The sequence below is a fragment of the Carassius auratus genome, linkage group LG36F (genome assembly GCF_003368295.1).
Source record: "Carassius auratus strain Wakin linkage group LG36F, ASM336829v1, whole genome shotgun sequence".
NCBI classification, from domain to species: Eukaryota; Metazoa; Chordata; class Actinopteri; order Cypriniformes; family Cyprinidae; genus Carassius; species Carassius auratus.
The window spans coordinates 388,051-412,500 of record NC_039295.1 but is presented as its reverse complement, the minus strand read 5'-3'; the positions used below and the strand labels follow the sequence as shown (position 1 = coordinate 412,500).

The window sequence follows — 24,450 nt, the reverse complement described above, 5'->3', positions numbered from 1 at the left end:
AAACAAGTTTAATTTATTCTTATAATAGCCTTATGAAATGTTTTTGTATCTTTCTTCAGAAATTCTTTGTGTTGTGTATTTAAAAATGAAGACAAAACATTAGTTATATTTTAATGAAAATAAAAATAAAAAATGTGCGAGTAAAGTGAATTTCCAATTACACCGCTGAAGAAATCCTAAAATATATGAATCTAAATAACTGATTTAAGTGTTTTTGATCTTTTATGAGCTTATAAAGTGAGAAGTATTAATCATCTCCACACACGAGCCGATCATGTTACAACCAAGATCTCTTTCAACACATCTCTTCATTCATGAAGTGTGCATACACACACACACACACACACCTCTGCGTGAAACCTCACATGCACGTTGAAGGAAAAATATAGGAACAGTTGAAAGCACACATATGCAAAAATCACTTAATAATCTACACATAAGCAGTATTTATGATGTGTATTTGATCTTAGGATAATGGTTATATATTATATATAATAAAGAACATGTGTCCGCTCATCTGTAATACTGAGGAAGAGGTTAAGAACACATTCATATGGAGACACATGTCATTAATCAGGGAAAGTTTGATTGTGTGTATAAATACAATTATGAGTGAATGAGAGCCACTGGTTTAGTGTTGAGCTTGAAAACTGTTCAGATCAGTCAGCAGTGAAGAAGAATCATGTTGTAGATGTGGTCAAGTTGACTAGTTAAAAATCCAGATTGTCATATGTTCTGAAAAAATATTTTTTTTTCAGCCCAGCCCTAATTTGAAAGCATGAACTCATAAAAGTCATTCTGTGAAAACCATTTGAAAAGGGACTTGTGTTTACACTGAACTAGATCATCGTCTCACAGCCTGTCTGTCTCCAGGATCAGATCTTTAAACACATGATCAGAAGTCTTCAGTCATTTGATTTGAGATTGACTTCATGTGAGCAGTTACACATCATCATTTACTGACCGCACACAGAGATCTGTGAGAGAGAGAGACATTTAAGCTCTGGATCAGCTCAACCAGACACATTCAGAAACCAAACAGTGATGTCCATCACATAAAGCTCTTTTCTACAGAGCGGCTGATTCATTTGGAGACGGACTCCGTGGTCCGATGGGAAGACACAGAGCATGGCATGCTTCGGTCAGCGCTGGGGTCAGACTGAGAGAGCCTCAGTCATCATGAGCACTAAACGTCTTGGCACAGTCCAAAAACTGCATCCCAAATGTTTGCACATTAAATAATAAATACATCCTCATAATGTTTAATCATGCACACACTGCCTCTTCCATCCGTCATTAAAATAAATAAATAAAATCAGATTGGGTTTAATTTTCTGCATTTTTTGCATCTGTGGCAATAATTTTGAGAAGTGTTTTGATAATTGAGAGTTGATCCACTTCATCCACAGCACAAAGCTGAATGACAGAAAGTGCAGAACACAGAGAGACATTTTCTTGCAACAATGAACACACATCAGATTCCGTGTGTGACGCATATGAACTGAAGTGTGCAAGGACCTCACCTGCGTGTACAAGAGCGTCCGGTGAATGGTTTATCTGAAGGAGTCCTGGTTACATACACTTACTGCTACATTAACAATAAATGATGCATGATTACACGCAAGTGTTCCTAATAAAACATGCATGTAGTTCATTAATATTACTCTCAGTACTTCAGAATCAAGTTGTTGTCTTTCTGAGTGCACTTGTTATCTCCCCGTCGCTCTGCAGTGCACGGATCTGAACAGATGCTCTCACTGAGATGAACACTTAAAGCTGTCCAAATCAAGTTCTGAGCAATGCATAGCACTAATCAAAAATTAGGTGCTGATACATTTACAAAAAAAGACATTTACTAAATATCTTCATGGAACATGATCTTTACTTAATATCCTAATGATTTTTGGCATAAAAGAGAAATGTGTAGTTTAGACCGATGCAGTGTATTGCTGTCTGTTGATATAAATATATCTGTGCTGCTGAGTGTTTTCACAGCTATTGATTCCAGCAGGATTTAAAATAACACAAATATCCTTTATGCATTTAATCTTATTTTATTAAGCTGATGATTCAGTTCAACACCATTCAGCAACAACACAAATAAAACACAAATAAAACACAAATGTGTCGATTGTGCTTAATGGTTGAAATGGATCATTGAAGACACTGGTTAATAAAATAAGATTAAATGCATATTTGTGTTAACATATTTAATTATTGCAGGTCTGTATAATATTCTGAGCTTGCATTTACAGTTATACAACATGGGAAAACAGAGGAACTTGTTACTGGTTTGAAAAAGTAACACAGATACTGCCTTTAAATTAACAAATGTATGCGTTACTTAGTTACTTGCAAAAGTAATCTGATCACATAACTTGTGTTATTATACAATAACTGGCACCGATGTTCAGTGTAGTCATGCACTCTTACTTGAGATAAATAAGATGGGAGTACATTTTAATTACCAACTAATGCAAATTTAAACAAAAACCATATCAGTGGGGTTATTAGTGCATATTGGTCCCCAACTAAAGTGTGATCAGAGTAGGGGTGGGCGATATCTCGATATTTAAAATATATCGAGATATTTTTTAAACACGATATGGATTTTGACATATCGTATATATCAGGCACGTGCACAGGTAGGGCTCAACCTGTGCAGAGCACATGCCCTTTTTGCCCTTACACTCCAAAGTGCCCTTTTTTTGGTGGTGTTTTTTATTTATTTATTTTTTTTATTTTTTTTAATCAACGCTATTGGTCACCCTTTACGCCTGTCTGTCTGTTTTACCAAATGAAAGTTCTTAAAACGAGCTTGTGTAAATCTTATTCGATCCTCAAGCTGTCAGTAAGCTGATAACTCCGCCCCCTCTATATTCATTGAATCAACTGAAGTTCCACAGCAGCCGCACAGTAGACAACAGCTGAGCTGAACAAAGTTTTGCGAAGGGTAAATAAATATCTTGTTGTTTGAATAAGTACTACTAAACACTGTCTATAAAGGCTCATATTTTATTTATTTGATTTCTGACTGACTCACTGACTGAGACATGTGGGACGTCGCCTGAGAGAGAGGGCTAGCATTTTCCATCTAGTCATAGCCAACACTTAAATAGCCTGTGCATACAGTTGCATTTCATCTTTTATAAAATGCTAATTTGGCCAAATGCATTTTACCACAGGAAAAACTGAGCGCTCCGTCTATATAGCTACAAAAACTAGTTTGTAACCTGTAGATGAAAATGTAATGTGATGCACGCAGCGGCAGGAACCGTCGCCGTTTTAATGACGGACAGAAAAACAATAACATTTGCACACATTCGCTGGTCAAAAACTATATATTGATAAGTAATACAACAACATAATTTGTTTTTACCATCGGAAAATCATAACAGGTGCGCCCCCGCGCTGTTTCGTACTGGAACTTACACAGCGACGAGCGATCCTCGTCACCTAGATAACATATTTCTAAGAAATTTCTTCTTTGATTTATGATTGCTGATACACTTAATTTATTAACATTTAGGCTAATCATGTTATGGTATACTCTCTGTATACTCTCTGTATAAAATGTTGTAAAACACGGTTTTACTACAGTAATGTAGTAGTAACTAAAAAAAAAAATTACAGAAGATCACTGAAATCTTTATATTTTATCATACAGAATGTAATTCAAGATTCATTCCAAGGCTTCATTTATTTGATCCAAAATACAGCAAAATCAGTAATATTGTGTAATATTTTTACAATTTTAAATAACTGTTTTCTATTTGAATATTTTAAAATGTAATTTATTTTTGTGATCAAAGCTGAATTTTCAGCATCATTACTCCAGTTCAGTACTCTTCAGTGTCACGTGATCCTTCAGAAATGCTTTTCACTGCAACTGTACTTTTCACACTATTTTTATTTATTTTTTCATTGCTGGCTTATTTTAGGGGAAAGTGTAGTGAATAAGAGACCTTCAAGAGACCAACATCCCTGGTCCACCACAGTATCAAATATTTGCCAGATACATGGCTCACAGAAGGTTGATGTTGTATTAGGTTTAAAGAAGCCCTTAAAACTCTGTTTATCTATATTATCTAATTATCTAATATTATTATTATGGTTGTTATTAATCGTGAATAAATCTAAAGCTTTTGAGACTATTATTTTGTGTTATTGAATTTGTCATGAAGATGTGACCATTTCTTCCTTTTATGCAGGCTTACTAAATAATCTTGATATAAAAAGGGGGGGGGGTGCCCTTTTTCAGTTTCAGCACATGCCCCTCAAAAGGTCTGTGCACGGCCCTGGGTATATATCGATATATTGTTTATATTCTGATTCCGCCACTTTGCTTGTTTGCCTTCCCTGTGCCGTGCTCGCCCCCGCTCGCTCGCCCCCCGCCTCCTTGCTTTTGTCCCCTCTCACCTCGCGTGTAGAGAACTAGTCAAAAAAAAAAAAAAAAAGACAACTGGCTCCATTATATGGCGAACGGCAGGCAGATGTCTACTGTAGGGCCCAATGAAACGCGGACGGAATCACGGAATCCAGTCATAAAAATGGAATTTACAGTTTAACGCGGAATGTCACGGAATTGGTCAAATTTTAAATTAATTAATCAAAAGTCGGTCATGCACTTACATCAAATCGCGAAATGGACTAATATCTACAAATATTAACCCGGAAAAGTCTATTTAAATATGAATCCTGCATGTTCTGCGTGTCTGTGTCAACGAATGGAGCAGAAGCGCGTCTTCATTCATTAAACACGGAAGCTCGCATAACGCTCGCGCTGATTTCATTGTCTTTCCTCTCTCTAAATAAAGACGTGAACACATGAGGAACATCTCCAGAACTGCACTGAGAGTCACTTCATGAGCATCTGACCGTTTGATTTGAGTAAGACTAGCTCATATCACATCATAGACTGTGGTATCACATACACAGAACTGTGAAGGTAAACCCGTCAAAATAAAAGTATTTGACAGAAATCTATTACTATTGTACAGCAGAATGTAGATAGCCAACTACTACTACTATTAAAATGAAACGAACATAATTTTATAAGGAATAATCACACAACATTTCTCCCATGTTTTATTTTTAATAGTAAATCCCCTTTGTTTACCAAAAAATAAAGTTTGCTTAATTTTAAATAATTAAAAGATAAATTAAATGAATGTTTTATGCCTTCATTTGATAATCAGAAAAATGTAAATACACAGAATTTCTGAAGGGAAAAAAACATTTCACATAAGGCTATTTTAAGAATTGTTTTTAACTAATTAAGTTGTTTTTATGCATTTAAATAATTGCACATGCTAAAACACAGAATTAGGTAACAATAAAACATATGGTGAAGAAAAAAATAAAATGTTTCATAGGCCCCTTAACATGTAATATTTGCCATATTTGTTTTTGAAGTAGTTTTTTGTGGGTTATTTTTCCTGTAAAGATATCGAGATATATATCGTATATCGAGATATAGCAAAATATATCGAGATATATTTTTTGCTCCATATCGCCCAGCCCTAGATCAGAGCAACCTTTACCATGTTAAAGAAACACGGCCAGCTCTGCTTTACTTCTAGTTCAACAGCAAAAACTTCACATGATCATCTGTCAGTGTCAGTGCTGTACACCTGTCTTCACAAGCTTAAATATTACTTGAAAACCCAGTGTGTAATCTAGATTATATGCTTGACTGAATATAAGTGTCTCAGAAAGTTTAGACTAAAGGCCTATGCTGACAAAACTGACCTCGTTTTTGGCGATCAATTAAATGCGATGCATTTCAGTCATTTTTGCTGTACTCCCACTTGTGTTATTTCATAGTTTATGATGTTACTATTCACCTAAAATGAGGAAAACAGCAATAGCATTTCAATATAACACTAGATTCCACCTGAGGCATCACGGAGTAAAGCAGTGTGTTTGATAATCACGGAGGACACACTGATGTGGTGAAGCAGCACACTAGAAGCGGCTGGTTGGTTAACCGCAGGACAGCTAGTTAACTAGAGATCTGTTCAGAGAGCCCACAGCATCTCTCTCTCTGTCTGGAGGAGGAGTGGTTCAGCGATCACCCTGGTTCAGATCATACGGATCAGATCAGCAAGAACAGAAAACATTTTATATCTAACTTTGCTTTCCATTTATTACTTAAAGGAGACCTATTATGCCCTTTTTTACATCTCAGAATATAAGTCTGATGTGTCCCCAGAATGTGTCTATGAATAGGGCTGTCCCGATAACAAATTGTGCTGGACGATAAATTATACAAGAAATTAACGCGATAAACGATAATATTGTTGTTCTAAGACCAGTTTCAACTAATTTAATGATAATGGCATAATAACGCAGGTACACTGTTTCAAAGATCAACTTTTATTGTATGGCACTTTCAGAGCAAGAAATACCAACATGTTGCGTTTGTGTGGCTTAAAATTAATTAATTTTGTATGTTATATTATGTGTATATGCCAGTTAGGGATGCGCATATTGACTGTTTAACTGTTAACCAAAACTAAACATTTTGACTGATGAAGGAGCTCGATGAAGGGCCGTTCTCACATCTTATTTTGTGCTCAAGTTCATTATGTCAATGCGTTATACACGCTCATAATGGAAGAGACGCGCTTGTTTTTTCCAGGTGCATCCGCATCACATCTAGTTAAAAACATCTCAGCTGTTCAGAATGACGCAAGCGCACCAGCTCATGTGACAACAACCAACTCATTCAGCTTCCTTCGAGGTGAAAAGTAGGCCCATTTCGACATAAATAAAATAAAATAAAGCAGTAGTGTAAGTACAACGCTGTATCACTTGAGACGCAAACATCCACACGCAAATGAAAGGCGCTTCCCAAAGCTGGTCACTCTAGAGAGACGTCATCTCTTCTGATTATCTGTGCCATCGGAGACGGTGTTTTCTGCGCTCCAGATAGGGCTGGGATAAACCATTATTTTTTAAACGATTAATCTGGCGATTAATTTTTCGATGCATCGATTAATCTAACGATTCATTTTCTCAGACAAATTCAATTTCGATTATCTCCCCATTAATTGACTACTAACAATTTATACATGTTGATTTACATATCTGAATGAAAAACACATGAATTCCTTAACAATGCAATATGTTTATTGCTCTTAAAATCAGAAAATAAAAGACTGACTAAGAATGAATTACTTTGCACTTGTATAGAGATTGTATAGCAATTGAAAGAATACAGTAACCAATGTAAACTTGAGGGCTTTAAGCTAATACAGAGAGTGCTTTTCCAAAAAAAAAAAAAAAAAAAAAAAAACCGTGGGAGCCAGCTGCCTGTCATGGAGAGAAAAAAAATTATCTGAATGCTCCACGTGAAACTTTGGCGTTTCGCCCTTTTTCTATCGTGTCTAATGATTTTGGTTAATATGCACGAGGGAGAGAAAGAGACGTCATTTTTGCATCAACGTCATCGATGACCTTGACGCGTTGTCCCAGCCCTAGCTCCAGACTAACCCCACATCATAACGTTACATTGTTTAAATAAAAATGTAAAAAATTATCGTGGCTGAAGAAATTCGAGATCTTTTTTTGTATTGTGCAATTCATTGATTTATTGAATATGGCGACAGGCCTATCTATGAAGTTTAAGCCCAAAATATTCCTCAGATAATGTATCATATCATTTTGAAAATGCCTTTTTTGAGTGGAAGCTGAGAAACGCTGTTTTAGTGCATGTATCTTTAAATGCAAATGAGCTGCTGCCCCGCCCCCTTTCCCAGAATAGAGCTGATGGTGTTTTCTGAAGCGGCTGTCACACGGCATGCAAGTATTAAACCAAGTATTATAGAGTTGGGAAATCAGCTAGATGTAGGCTTTTTAATATCCAGCAGCTAGTGTTTAGAAACTTTATTATTGATTATTTTCATATATATATATTAGGGCCGGGACTCGATTAAAAAATGTATCTAATTAATTAGAGGCTTTGTAATTAATTAATTGAAATTAATCGCATTTTAATCGCATATAAATATTTGACCTGAGAACAGTGAGAAGTAATTTTTTTTCACATGGATTTATAGTATACCATTGAATAATGACTGAAAACATAAGCTTAAGCAACAAAATATTGTTTATCTTTGTTCAACCAAGTCTAGCAGACCAGTGCAATTTTTGCCATGAAGTGTATCAATAGCATATTTAGAAACAATTTAGAAATAGTACATTTCAGAAATTCAGGTAGCTTATAGGTGCTGGAACCTTCTGTAAAGAGTTTTTTAAGTAAAACAATACTGTCAATTACATTCAGAACATTAGAAACCCTGACTATTAGAAAACATCTCTCTGTTGCTTCAGAGGCCATAACATACTAAGTCCAACTCTCAATAACCTTGGCCAAAACAATAAAGAGTTCAACATAAACTGTTGCCCCAACAAAATAATACATAGTTCAACATGAAGTGTAAAGTCCACGCTAGCTGCTATATGTTTTGCATTGAGGTGATACTTGGGACTCGGATGTGCTGCAGTGATATGCGAATGCTAGTTGGTGCTTCAGTATAATCGGTCCGCCGAAACTCATCCAGTGAGAAACGTTCCACGGTGCAAAAGTAAGTTATTAAAAATGCGGGAATTTTTTCTGTAATTAATTAATCTTAGTTAACGCGTTATTTTTTGTGTAATTAATTAATCCCAATTAACGCGTTAAAGTCCCGGCCCTAATATATATATATATATATATCAGATCTAGATGTTTTGGTTTTCTATCATAATGAAATTAGAGAGAAGCACTTCTTTTATTCCTGCAGTCTATATATATTTCACGTGACTGCTAGTCTTTTCTTTCTGGAATCCGTCAGGACAATAGTGACTTCAGTGACCTTTGACCTGTGACCTCTGAGCCAAAAGACCGGGTTCACACACATGTTTGCTGCTCAAACAGCCCCAAGAGCCCTCGAGGAGATGCCTCCTGACACAAAACCAGTGAAACCACTCTGTTTTCATCATTACACGCTCATGTTTTCATCAGGATTGTTAAAGCTCTAGAGCTGATGTGCGAAATCATTACTAACCCTAACCTGAAAGATCTGTGCATCTAATGAGGGTGAAGTGGGATATTATTATTATTTATTTATTATTATAATTCCAAGTCTGCATTTTGTGCTTAACATTATCAACCATAACTAAGCAGATCATGACTGTTCTGCATACTTTATCCACATCTACAATAACATCTGTTCTCTGTGTGAATCTGTGTTAAAGTGTAATGTATTTCTGTATTTTCAGCATCATTCCTCCAGTCTTCAGTGTCACATGATCTTCAGAAATCAGAATAATATGATCATTTACTGCTCAAGAAACATTTCTGATTATTATCAGTGTTGAACACAGTTGTGCTGCTCAGTATTTTTTGTGATACATTACATTTTTCATGATTCACAGATGAATAGAAAGTTCAAACAGCATTTAACTGAAATGGAAACATTATAAATGGCTTTTCTATCACTTTTGATCAATTTAATGGTAATTGCTGAATAAAAGTGTTTCTTGCTGACCCCAAACCTGACCAGTAGTGTAATGCACATTCAAGAGTAACTAGAGAGTGCAGTTTTAATAATGAGTTCTTCTTGTCAGGATGCATGTTTCCATGATAAGAGCAATCATCAGATTGGTGGATCTCTCTCAGAGAACATGGGAAGTGTAGTTCTGGCTCCTGAACTCTATAATGAATGTGTAAAAGCACACCGATTCAGAAGCATGTTAGGTTTGGATTAGAAGAGCGCTGATGTTAGAGGACACGCAGTCACCTGACTCACACTGACAGAGAGAACACACCTTCCACTGTGCGCTCACATCCAATCAAATCAGAGCACAGGTCTGGCTGAAGACAATCTCTCTCAAGAGAACCAGTCCAAAGACCTGCAGTACATGCAAACCAGCAGGAGCAGCTCTACAGTGAAACCAGGTCAGACTCTGTGAGGGGACAAAGACACACACACACACACACGACATCAGCCCCCCGGCGAAACAACACAGCAGGGGGAGGAAGAAACAATGGCAGTCCCAAGCTCCTCCAGATGCACGCACACACACACACACACACACTCGCTCTGACATCATGACCCAGTTTCCTTCTCTCTCCGCTTCAGTTCAGACTCACTAACAGCTCATGAGCACTCGAGGAAACTTCAGTGACCTAAAGACAAAACCTCATTTTTCTACAGACTAAAAGGATAAGTTCCCTTCCAGAATTACAATTTCCTGATCATTTATTTTACAGCTGATAAAAACATCACAATAATCCAGAGCACTCCAGTCCACCAGTTCACATCTGGAGAAGACAAAAGATGAAGCTTTTTAACCTTAAACCAATGTTTCCGGCTAAAATAGGAGTTTATAATCCATTTTACTTGTGGATTACTGTGATGTTTTACCAGCTGTTTGGACTCTCATTCTGACGGCACCCATTCACTGCAGAGCATCCATTGATGAGACACTGATGCAGTGCTACATTTCTCCAGATCTGATGAAGAAACACCTCCACTCATTCAGTGTTTGAGGACAAACCCAGTGAAGCTGTGGGAGCATTGCTCCGTCTGATGGTTTGACCCACGGCAGTTCAGTCTGCTGCAGCTCTGAAGAGGTTTAGGAGAAAAAGAGCATTGCTTGCAAACCTCATTTTGTACATGTAACCAAATCCTGCTTTATCAATACAAGCCCAGCAGAGCCACACGGAGCGGGCCGCAGACACATGTAGATGTTGCACAATGAATTCCAATAACGCTCAATGCCTGTTGAGCAGGATTTGCTGGGGTTTAATCTAGGCAGGAATTTCTGACCAAAAACACGGCAGCCCGGAGAGAGACTGTGTGTCCCGGCCGGAGGAAACGGCACATGTGACAGCAAACAGCACTCATAACACTCCTGTGCTTGGATATCATATGTCACACTCACAGCATTGAGCTGAAAACAGCTGCAGCGAAGGGCATCTCATCTACACGATCAGAGACTCAACGCAGCCAGGACAAACACACACGAAAGACTGAGCCTCACTGGAAATACAACCATCTCTAGAAGGAGGAGGGATTATCTGTGTCCCTGCAGCACAGGAGCAGTCTGAAGTCTCTGGGGTATACTTGTAGAGATAGACAATACAATGTATGGGTCACAATTATACATTTCTCTTTTATGCCAAAAATAATTAGGATATTAAGTAAAGATCATGTTCCATGAAGATATTTAGTACATCTCCTACTGTAAATATATCAAAACTTAATTTCATTAGTAATATGCATTGTTAAGAACAACTTTAAAAATGATTTTCTCAATATTTAGATTATTATTATTTTGCTCCCTCAGATTCCAGATTTATAATAGTTGTATCTCAGACAAATATTGTCCTCCGAACAAACCACACATCACTGGAGAGATCATTTATTTCAAAATTGACACTCATGACTGGTTTTACGCTCCAGAGTCACGTATTTCATTTAGTTCATCAGTTATGTGACAATTAAACATGTAGAGTCAGACAGGGAATTCATTATGTGTTCAGTTCACATGCAGTGCCTGGGAATCGAAGCCATGGCTTGGTTTGAGCTACAGGAATGAACACAAACATCACATGGTCTGGAAGCAGTACTTTATAAACTCACGTTTCTCGTCATCCTGGTGCACTAAAGATGCTGCTCTCGACAAAACATCCAAAGGCGTTTCCATCCTGGGCCAGACCCTGAGCAAGCAGAATCAGATGATTAATCTCAGATCAGATCATCCACACATGAACCAAAGCTTCTTTCACTCCGTTCATCCAGGAGCATGCTGAAGCTGGAAGCTCTGGGGAAGCCTTTGACTGTCAAAGCTTGCAGATGTAGCATGCTTCTGAATGAAGCTTCATGCCAAAGTTTGACAGAATCGGGTTCATGCTTTCTCTTGCATTTCCAGAACAAACCCTGCAAACACGTGACGTCACATTCCACAGCTGAGAGACACTACACAACTTTCACTAGCGCGCAAGCGAAAACATGCCGTTTCTGAACTCAGGAAGTAGTCGATGTGACGCGACGTGACGCGACGCTCCAGTAAAGCGCACGCGTTTCGTTTGTTTTTACGCAGAATGCTTTCGTCCACTACAAGCGTCGCGCTTCAGTCGCGTGTTAAACACGAACTCATTTACAAGCATTACTTAATAAAGAGGTCTCATGAAACTCCATATTCAGAGAATAATACCGCGGGAAATGTTACATTGTAACAAGCGCTGTCTTCACTCGCTGCTCTGAGACGCTGGAGCTCTTTGAGTTTTACTACAGCAAATGACCATAAAACACGCGCATGGTCACTCTTTACACGTGTAGTGTGGTATATGTTAAGAACAGACGGTTTAAAGTCGTGTAAAGTACATACCGCCACTTTGAAATCTCCCCAATCACGACGCCCCAGAGAGCGATCAATCCGGCGGAAGATCCAGCGCTGCTGCGCGGGGAAGAATGCTTGGAATGATGGAATGTTCTTCCTAGCAGGTGATGGGAGTCACGAATTCTCATTGGTCGAGGTCAGCGGAGTGAGAGCAGAATGCATTATGCTAATGAGGGAGTGACGTCACATCCTTGCAACAGGTACAGCGTGAAGAGGAAGTTCGCCAATAAACAAACACACGTTACAGAAACGTTTATTGGCATATCCCCAGCAACATTACAGAGTGAGAGGGAATCACGTGATGCAGTCATCATTAGTTTATGCACGTGTTCTGCAGCTTTCTTTGCTCTGTATGACAGTGTTCTGACGAGTTTCAACAGCAGTCGAGAAACTCACGAATACATTTCTGAAAAAGACAAAAGTGCTTCTCGAGTGCCTGGAAGACACAGGATTGTAAACTACAAAATAAAAGCGAAAGTACCAAAGATTTCACACCTAACAAATCTACAGCATTGAGGAAATAATTATATGAAGCATTATTGTCATCCTGTTGGTGTTGCTAATTTGACCTCAAAAATGAAAAGAAAAATAATACTTATAATAATATTTAAAAACCTGATTCTGTCATGTTTATTTTGCATTGTGATAGAACAGATTTATTTTTATTATTATTATTATTTATTTTTTTTTTTCCAGGCCATGCAATCAATAGTTGTGGAGTATTGAGTTATGCTTTGAGGACAGCTGAGTTATGCTGGAATGTGATTCCTTTGGCACTCTGTTATGTTGGGCTTTCACTACTGATGAAATTCATGTGAAGAAAACCTTATTATGTATGATACAGCAATTCATCCAATAAATCATAATTTAGCAATAATAACCATTCATCTGCCAGCAGTGGGCAGAATTGCTATCTAGTCATTAGTTATATAACTACATAAGTATATTCAATTAAAGTATAACATAACAAAACAAGTACAAGTTTAATTATATTTAAGTTAAATTTAATGTAAATAATACTAAAGATAAATTAAAATAGTCAAAATATTTGCTCTATGTTTTGCAATATTGTTATACATCACGCTTCATCTTTTAGTGATTTCAATTCTGAGAGATGCACATCACAAACATTTTTTAAATCAAAACACATTTTTAAATCAGTCCCAATCAATCAAGACTGCTGTAATTTCAAATATGTGTTGAGACGATCAGGGATGCTTCACCAAAAACTGAAATTCAAATCAGCCCATGTTTTATTCACCCCCAAGGCATCCAAGGTGTATATGACTGTCTTCTTTCAGTTGAATGCAGTTGGAGTTACATATACAGCCACTATACAGCCTTGAAATTTATTGTATTTTTCTAGAGCTTTCGTTTTGAAGTACAAAATTCAGAAATGGAAAATAAGGGACAGATTGAGGGACTCTCAAAATATCTGTTCGTAGTGTATGTCTGTCTGCAGTTAAAAGTTCCCAGAAATAATCACATTTGTTTTGCTTAACCTATATATGTACAATTATTCTACAAATTATTTTAAATGCACAATATGTGAGATTTTTTTTATTAAATTATCCAAAAACCACTAGGACAGTGTTAAATATTTTGTTGACTTATGTTTTTATAGTACATTATCACCAGTGTTTAATCCAGAGAATTAGCTATTTTAAAAAGTGTCTCGTCGCTGGTCATTGTGTCGCCTGCCATCATCATGACATCATAACCCCTCGATTCCACATGGAAACACCAAAGACGCTTTAATATGTTGTGTGTTTTCATAGACAACTGCCCAGAGAAGCATTATAAATAACAGAACTCTCAGAGGTATCTGGTGTGATAAAACAGCACTGCTTTACATCACATACTGTACAGCAATTAAATATTTGAGCTACACAATTATTTCACTCATTATAGCCTATGAATGAATGAAAGTTCATATTTTTCAATTACAATTTTTTTAATTTGTATTTCAATAACAAAGTCCAAGTTGAAGAATACGCTGGAAGTTAGATTTTTTTAAATGTTTCTTCTTCTTTACTTTCTCTCTTTATTTAACAGCATTAAGCATTAATTTACAATAGCAAAATACATCTGGCCGCAGATAGATTGAATGTTTTCTTACCTTGCGAGATGTTGGGCTCATAATAAGTTGTTTGCATTCGCCCAAACGGATTTGGCAGAATACAAACCAGGTGAGTGTGAGCCTAGCACAAAATTCCACTTGGCCTTAAAATACAACAATGATTTGTGCAAAAAGAATTAGTTATCAGTTGATAATATGGTGTGGTGGTCATATGACGTTTGCCTGTGAATACGGTGCAAAGTGCGTTCTGCAGGCTACAGCTTTCATACATCTTTGATGCTTTTAAATATGGGTCAATTCTGTATTGGAAAAGCCCTCTGCTAGAGATACTGCCGGAAATGAATAAATAAAAAAAGAGTGTGGCTGTTGTGAGTGCAGGCAGAACATCGTCCATATTTCACCCAGTGGCATGACAGCACCACAAAAATACAGACTAAATACAGAAATACAGACTAAATACAGAAATACAGACTAAATACAGAAATAACTTAAACTAAATACAGAAATAGATTAGATTAGATTAGATTCAACTTTATTGTCATTATGCAGAGTACAAGTACAGAGCTAATGATATGTAGTTAGCATCTAACGAGAAGTGCAAGAATATAGTGTTTTATATACATAAAAGTGCAGATTAAGTAAAGCTATGATATACAGAATGTACCGTGGAGTTGCTACATACAGTACTGATCAGAGTATATACAGAATATAAATATGAATGCAATGTAAGGATTGTATGTACATTATGAACAGAGCAATGAAGGATTATATATACATTATGAACAGCAGGAACGTGAGAACACTGGTAATAAATACAGTTGGATGAGTGTGCAAAAGTATTGTTGAACAATGTATTATATGCAAAATAACAGTAGTGCAATGATTTTTTTTGTAGAAATAGTATACTGTGCTTGTACAGTAACAACTTATTTATTAAATAAATTATAATTTTTATATATACATTTTAACAGTTTATAGTGTAATGGATTTAACCATGTGCAGTCTGTGCAAAATATGAGTAGTGCAATACATGTATGTAAAGTACTGTGACCAGTGCAGTAAAAGAGCAGGTGCAGGTTAGATTGGTGGTGAGGTGTTCAGAAGTGTCACAGCCTCAGGAATACAGACTAAATACAAAAATAAATACAGACTATATACAGAAATTCAGACTAAATACAGAAATGCAGATTAAATACAATAGTAAATACAGACTTAATACAGAAATACAAACTAAATACAGAAATACAGACTAAATACAGAAATAAATACAGACTAAATAGAGAAATACAGACTAAAAACAGAAATAAATACAGACTAAATACAGAAATACAGACTAAATAGAGAAATAAATACAGACTAAATACAGAAATAGAGACAGACTAAATACAGAAATAAATACAGACTAAATACAGAAATACAGACTAAATATAAAAAAGACTAAATACAAAAATACAGACTAAATACAGTAATAAATACAGACTAAATACAGAAATACAGACTAAATACAGTAATAAATACAGACTAAATACAGTAATAAATACAGACTAAATACAGAAATACAGACTAAATACAAAAATACAGAGTAAATACAGAATTACAGACTAAATACAGTAATAAATACAGAGTAAATACAGAATTACAGACTAAATACAGTAATAAATACAGACTAAATACAAAAATACAGACTAAATACAGAAATACAGACTAAATACAGTAATAAATACAGACTAAATACAGAAATAAAGACTAAATACAGAAATACAGACTTAATACAGTAATAAATACAGACTAAATACAGAAATACAGACTAAATACAGTAATAAATACAGACTAAATACAGAAATACAGACTAAATACAGTAATAAATACAGACTAAATACAGAAATACAGACTTAATACAAAAATACAGAGTAAATACAGAAATACAGACTAAATACAGAAATAAATACAGACTAAATACAGAAATACAGACTAAATACAGAAATACAGACTAAATACAGTAATAAATACAGACTAAATACAGAAATACAGACTAAATACAGTAATAAATACAGACTAAATACAGAAATACAGACTTAATACAAAAATACAGAGTAAATACAGAAATACAGACTAAATACAGAAATACAGACTAAATACAGAAATACAGACTAAATACAGTAATAAATACAGACTAAATACAGTAATAAATACAGACTAAATACAGAAATACAGACTAAATACAGAAATAAATACAGACTAAATACAGAAATACAGACTAAATACAGAAATACAGACTAAATACAGTAATAAATACAGACTAAATACAGAAATACAGACTAAATACAGAAAAACAGACTAAATACAGTAATAAATACAGACTAAATACAGAAATACAGACTAAATACAAAAATACAGAGTAAATACAGAAATACAGACTAAATACAGTAATAAATACAGACTACCTACAGAAATACAGACTAAATACAGTAATAAATACAGACTAAATACAGAAATACAGACTAAATACAGTAATAAATACAGACTAAATACAGAAATACAGACTAAATACAAAAATACAGAGTAAATACAGAAATACAGACTAAATACAGTAATAAATACAGACTAAATACAGTAATAAATACAGACTAAATACAGAAATACAGACAGACTAAATACAAAAATACAGACTAAATACAGAAATAAATACAGACTAAATACAGAAATACAGAGTAAATACAAAAATACAGAAATTGCGAGTATAAGACAGTTTGCAGAAGCTAGAGATTATGGGTTATAAAGATTTAAAACATATTATTCTTGCACAAATGTATCGATTCTGCTCATCAAAGCACTGGAGCACTTGGTGGATGAATGCGCTTTTTTGGACTTGAAAATCTTGACCCCCATTCACTGCCATTATAAAGCTCGAAAGAGCAAGGACCTTTTTTTGATATATAACTCTGACTGTATTTGTTTGAAAGAAGAAAGTCATATATTAGGGGTGTAAGTACGTACCCTGGTTTTGACGTCACGGTTAGGTATGAGGAGGAAAAAACTAAACATACATTGATTTTTCTTTCTTTCTTTCGTTTTTTTTTATAAAACTGAACAAATTGCTCTTTCTTTAAATAAATTAAATTATAATAAAAATGTTCTTAGGGATAAAACTCTACCTCAGCTTCTGCTCTAAACTATAGAGAGCCCTTTTAAATAACTGTAAGGTTACAATTAACAACAGAGCCCAAACATAAATTTATTTTATATTTTGAGCTATAATAGTCTACAAAAATAAAACATGAAAATGTTTTTAAATCAACTTCTAATTATACAATTTCTATTTGTTACTGAAATATAATACTTTACAGAGTGGCTGTCATAACTGGTTTCATAAAAGATTGATTTAACCTGTTAAATGTCACCCCATCCCGTATACGGGATGCCTATGTTGACTATACTATATTTAGGGATGCCCCCGACTAAAGATATTCCTAGTCGGCTAACACACCTCCATTTTAGCAATTAGTCGAATAATCGTTAATTTATGATATTAATATAAAAAACTTGCGTATATACAAGGAAAGGTATAGTCCAAGTTGAAGTTTAACAGTTCCATATGACAGAATATGCTAATCATGATATTAGCGCGTTCAAAATGAAAATGAAGCGCTTAAAACAGAATAGTAAAGCATTTAAAGTATACAGCGATTATGGACACATAAATCAGTGTCTGGAACGTTATAGGCTAATTAACATAAAAACAGCAATCACACTGCCTGTGCATTTTAATAATTTATTATAAAAAATACAAACTGTAACAGTTACATGTCAAAAAAACAAACAAACAAACAAACAAAAAACAGTTTGAATAAAATAAACTAAAATTCGTTCTTTAAAATAAATTAAATAAACGTATTAGTAACTTAGGCCTAGTACAAAACAAGGCAAAAAAATAAAAATAAATTAAAAATAAATACTGTAGCAAAAACGCTGTTTGGTATAAAATTACAGTGGAAAATTAATATAAATTTTATATTGTTCAAAAGGAAAATTAACAAAAACGAACAATTTAATAAATGCACATGGCACATCGCACAACGCCAAAACTTAGAATAAAAAAGGCGGCGGCCAACAAATCAACAGCCTAAGTAGCCTATTTGATTAATTTGTTTAGAACAACTATATTTAAGACAAAATTTTGAACAAATAATTTAAAGAACACTAATACAAATCAAAAATATCAGAGCAAAGCCACAAACTGCCATTAAGGCGACGAGTCTTGACCTAAAACACCAAATTGCAAACATCAGACTAATTTTTCTTAGAGAATAAAACACAACTTCTGCATTTTATGAAAACGGATAAATAAAAATAATTAGGGCCGGGACTTTAACGTGTTAATTGAGATTAATTAATTACACAAAAATAACGCGTTAACTAAGATTAATTAATTACAGAAAAAAAAATCCCGCATTTTTAATAACTCATTTTTGCACCGCGGAACGTTTCTCACTGGATTTGTTTCGGCGGACTGATTATACTGAAGCACCAACTAGCGCTCGCTCCCAAGGGGCAAGGAACTCGACCGGAAGTTGAAGTCGGGTGGGGGCTGCCATCTTTTAGCAGAACTTCACTTGCGTTAGCATTCCCATTGACTCCCATTCATTTTGCCGTCACTTTGACAGCGAATAACTTTACATCTGAGGCGTTTAAAGACTCTGTTTGTCCATTATTTATTTCTAAAGATACACGACAATGTATAAAGGGCTCCATTACCTTCTATGTTACATTATGGCCCCGTATAAACAGTTTTTGTAAAAAATAGGCTAACGATTGCGTCATAACCACTCGTCTCTCTGTCACATTACCGTACAGAAGCTCGCAGGCAATTAACTTAATATGGCGTACTGGCGTTACATTTTAAAATACTATACAAAATAATTAATCAGAATACTTACTCCTACTCACTCACGACAAAGAACTCCCCGCTCAAGCTCGCCGTCTCTGCAAGATTAACGATGGCAGTTTTCACGCACAGCTACTAGAAGATTTACATCTGGCAGACAGGTTGCTGACGTCGTTAAGCTTCGTTTGAGTCTGCGCGTCAGAAACGGAAGTGCTAAAAAACGCTAAAACTGGGCTTCATTTGTCTCAATTGAGTTCCAATGGGGTCGCTGTGTCCATTTCTTTTACTGTCTATGCTCGCTCCGCATATCACTGCAGCACATCGAGCCTCAAGTACCACCTCAACGCAAAACATATAGCAGCTAGCGTGGACTTTACACTTTATGTTGAACTATGTATTATTTTGTTGGTGCAACAGTTTATGTTGAACTCTTTATTGTTTTGGCCAAGGTTATTGAGAGTTGGACTTAGTATGTTATGGCCTCTGAAGCAGCAGAGAGATGTTTTCTAATAGTCAGGGTTTCCAATGTTCTGAATGTAATTGACAGTATTGTTTTACTTAAAAAACTCTTTACAGAAGGTTCCAGCACCTATAAGCTTCCTGAATTTCTGAAATGTACTATTTCTAAATTGTTTCTAAATATGCTATTGCTATACTTCATGGCAAAAATTGCACTGGTCTGCTAGACTTGGTTGAACAAAGATAAACAATATTTTGTTGCTTAAGCTTATGTATTCAGTCATTATTCAATGGTATACTATAAATCCATGTGAAAAAAATTACTTCTCACTGTTTTCAGGTCAAATATTTATATGCGATTAAAATGCGATTAATTTCGATTAATTAATTACAAAGCCTCTAATTAATTAGATTAATTTTTTTAATTGAGTCCCGGCCCTAAAAAATGATATGTACTTATTTATTTGTATAGCCCAACTGTTATAAAAATACCTGTTTTTTTATACATAGCCTAACAGATAGCAAACAGAAACACTACAAAAAGGAAATTAAGCATTCTTACCTAAGCTTTCAATTCGATTTTATTTTTTTCATATTATGTGAGAGGAACACCAGCTTGTCTACATTGTTGGGAAGAAGAGAGCTTCTCGACTTGTTCACAATGAAGCTGGCCTTTGAAAAGATACGCTCTGATGGAGTGGATGTGGAAGGGATACAGTGGAGGCGTTTAGCTGCTTTAACGAGCTTTGGATATCGATGTTACATTTTTTGCCACCATGCCAATGGTCCCGAATCAACCTTTGTCTTATCTGCCAAGTACATTTTTAGTTCATCCTTCTCTTGCATGCTCCTTCTCATCAAGTGCACTTTGGTATACCGCGAGGCACGAGATCTCGTTGATCTCTCGTTGCTTTGATGTTTGCGCAGCCCCTGATTGCGTAATTTTTTCACGTGATTTTTTTTTTTTTGTGACTAACCAACTAATGAAAATTAATATTAAGGTATTTAACTGTACATTTAAGTTAAAACCATAAAACCTCAAATGTTGCTATCATATTTTGTATGGTAAAATTCCAGCAACCACAGCTGCCTTTGTTTTGTTTTTGTTTTTGTTTTTTTTTTGTTTTTTTTACTGTAAATTAATTTCTACAGTGTTTAGTGAACTTGAAGGGGTGATCAGGTTTGCTCAGGCTCCTCACTGCTGTCAGAGGCATTTATACAGTCATCTGTCATGCCACAAAGAATGGAAACACAGTTTATTGTGTGAATTTACTTTAAAAAAATAAAATTAAAAATAGTGCTGTATTTGTTCGATACACATACAAACAAGAATATGTGTACTGTTACATCCCTATCATACATACTACTGGTCAAAACTTTGGGATGAGAACGATTTGTAATGTTTTTATGATCATCAAGGCTGCATTTATTTGATTAAAAAATACAGGAAAAAAATATTGTAAAATATTATTAAGATGTAAAATTTATTTTTTCTATTTTAAATATGCATTGAAATCGAATTTATTTCTGTGATGTGCAGCTGTATTTTCAGCATCATTACTCCAGTATTCAGTGTCAGATTTTAACAAGGAGACAGAGGCGTTCGGATCCATGTGCAGAATTTTATTAAGAGAATGGTCATACAGGCAGAAATCAGGAACGGCGTCAGGTGTGTTAGGGATATCCAGAATCATTAACTGTAACAAGCAGAGATCAGGGCAGGCAGCAGAGAATCAGAGTCGGTCAAACAATCCAAGATAATACACGGGGACAACAAGGAAATTGGCTGATGAATGAGGTGCAGGTGTGGCAAGGTGATTGTGATGCAGTGACTCATGGGGAATGTAGTTCTGGTGTGGTGTAACAGTATGAGAGGTGCTAGTGTCCAAGTGACATCTGGTGGTTGATGGGTGGAATGGTCCTGAATGGAGTGACCTCTACTAAAGTTCATGGGCACTCCATCTAATGATTGTGACACAGATGATCTTCAGAAATCAGAATAATATGATGATTTATTATCAGTGCTGAAACTGTTTTGCTGCATCATATTTTTTGGAACATGTGATACTTTTTTTCAGGATTATTTTGATGAATAACAAGTTCAAAAGAAGAGCATTTATTTAAAGATATTTTTTTCTAACAATATACACTACAGTTCAAAAGTTTGGGGTCAGTAAATCGTTATTCTTGCTTTATTTTTTTATATTGTTTTTTGGCTTTCATTCAACAAGAATGTGTTAAATTGTTAAGAAGATAGCAAAGATTTATATTGTTTTATAAACATTTTATAAGATTTATAAACGTTTTATATTTTGAATAAATGGTGTTCTTTTAAATTTTTATTCATCAGAGAATCCATAAAAACATTTAGCAATAGGTGTAATGGTTTTTATTCTGTAGAAACTGTATATTCTATGGCCCTTCACCAACCCTACCCCTAACCCTAACCCTCACAGGAAACTTTGTGCATTTTTACTTTCTCAAAAAAACTCATTCTGTATGATTTATAAGTGTTTTGAAAAATGGGGACATGGGTTATGTCCTCATAAGTCACCCTCTCCTTGTAATACCTGTGTCATACCCATGTCATTATACAGAGTTGTGTCCTGATATGTCACAAAAACATGCCCACTCACACACACACACACACACACACACACACACACACACACATACACTCGCACACACACACACACACACACACACACACACACACACACACACACACTTACACACACACACACACTGCCAGATATCAGAAATTCCAATATGCTGATTTTGTCCTAATGAAGCATTTCTGATTATTGTCAGTGCTGAAAAGAGTTCTGTTAAATATTTTTGTGAAAACTATGATACATTTTATTGTCACATTTTTATCATAGATGAATAGATAGTTCAGAAGCATTTATCACTTTTAATCAATCCAATGCATCCTTGGTGAGTGGAAGTATTAATGTCTTTAAAATAAATTAAATAAATAAACTCACTGACTCTAGACATGTGAAAGTTAGTGTCTGTCCAGCTTTATGTATTCATTTATTTGTTTGTCTCTATGTTATTTTGTTAGGTTTAGGGTCAAATATGACCAAGACACGTTGCTTAACTTCCAGATAAATAAAAACCATAGTTGTTGCTACTACACATAAAAATAAAATAAATTACCCATGGGAAAATGTCATTGTAGGACAGAATTGCCATTATGACATACTAGGTCATTTTATTGCTATTATTATTTGTATTTATTTATTTTTCTAAATATGGGCAGCAATAAATAAATATGCAAACTACTTTAAAGTCAAATGCAATAAAATGTTGTGATATGTTGCAGTTTCATAAGAGGCTTTACTATAACTCTATCTATATCTGTATTTGATCTGTGCAGGTAAAGTGCAGAGAATGCTGTGTTGTCCTGATCAGCCGCTAGAGAGCACTAAAGGACCGAGGGTTCACTCTCTAATCTGAATTCAGTCTCACTCCAGTTTAAGATTTCAAATCATGCTGATTATTAATGCACATTCAAACCGAGTGACACTGAATTTGAGGGCTCGCCTCAAATATTAATTCACTGATTCTTCTGCGAGGAGTAAATCAGCTGAATGCAGTGAATAAGGCTGTGGTCTAGTGTTGTGTTGTCATTCCTGACTCATTATTGGTGATGAGGTAAGCTGATCCTCATCAGAAACCCTCCAGAGTGTCATCTGTGTCAGAGAGGCATCTGGACCTGAGCTCTTTCTCAAGCTCACACTTTACTGCCAGTTTCCATGGAGATGCAGTGTTAAAAACAGCCTCTGAGGCTGGAGCATCTCAGCAAAAAGACCAATCACTTCCCTGATCAACACAATGCTCTTACACAAACATGACATTATGCTTAATAATTGATGCAGCACTTATCGTTAGAGGGAAACAGGATGGCAGATTGCCTTCAGCAGAGAACATGAAATCTGCTCTGGTACAGAGCGTAAGCAATAGAAATCATCTCCATATTCTAGCATCACATCCGTGTGTTTACAGCCCAGGGATCATTTTATTAAAGCAGATGGGTTTGTGCCAGACGATATTATCACCTTTTAAATAATATTTTTAATCTTGACTTGTCCATTACAGCTTTCAAACCAAATGCATTTGCTTGCTTGAAAAAAAAAATTAATAATAATACATCACAAATTCAGTTCAGAAAAAATTGCTGCAATTTATCTAAAGATATTTTTCACATGTTAAATTCAGAGGTATAAAATATAGTAGAACATCTATTGACCTCAAATAAAAAACAATGTACTATAAATAAAAAGAGATGACGAAAAACGTAATGCAATGTATTGTATGCCACAAGCCTATAGGAGAGACGTCCGGTTCATTAGCGCTGTAGAGAAATAACCAGAACAATAACAGCGTGCAGTAAACAGCTAAACTCTGCACTACAATCCAACGTGCTCATGAAGATAAGAGCTGTTCTGTACTGCTAAAAATAACTGGACACAGATGAGTCCAGGAGCCAGTGAATGTATAAATGTCTGTGACTGCTCTTATGAGAAGAATAAGGTGCATACTAAAATACCAGCCTTGCTTATGGTGCATGAGGTTTAAGGGATGAAACATTCAAATCAACATTTTGTATACATTTCAAAATTAG

The 24,450-nt window shown here is 35.3% G+C and overlaps 1 protein-coding gene across 2 annotated transcripts in view; it reads right to left on the bottom strand.

The window, feature by feature from the left end:
- LOC113068129 (transcription cofactor vestigial-like protein 4) overlaps positions 1 to 12,500 on the bottom strand; it is a 39,875-nt gene extending 27,375 nt beyond the window's left edge. Inside the window, exons 1-2 of one of the 2 annotated variants that reach the window (XM_026240747.1) lie at positions 12,385 to 12,500; positions 11,637 to 11,713 (exon numbers count right to left, since the gene is read on the bottom strand). In XM_026240747.1, the coding sequence (XP_026096532.1) occupies positions 11,637 to 11,700 (64 nt within the window). In that variant the 5' untranslated portion in view covers positions 11,701 to 11,713; positions 12,385 to 12,500. The remainder of the gene's footprint in view (positions 1 to 11,636; positions 11,714 to 12,384) is intronic. The other variant, XM_026240746.1, reaches the window with a different exon arrangement.
- Positions 12,501 to 24,450: the final 11,950 nt, after the last annotated feature.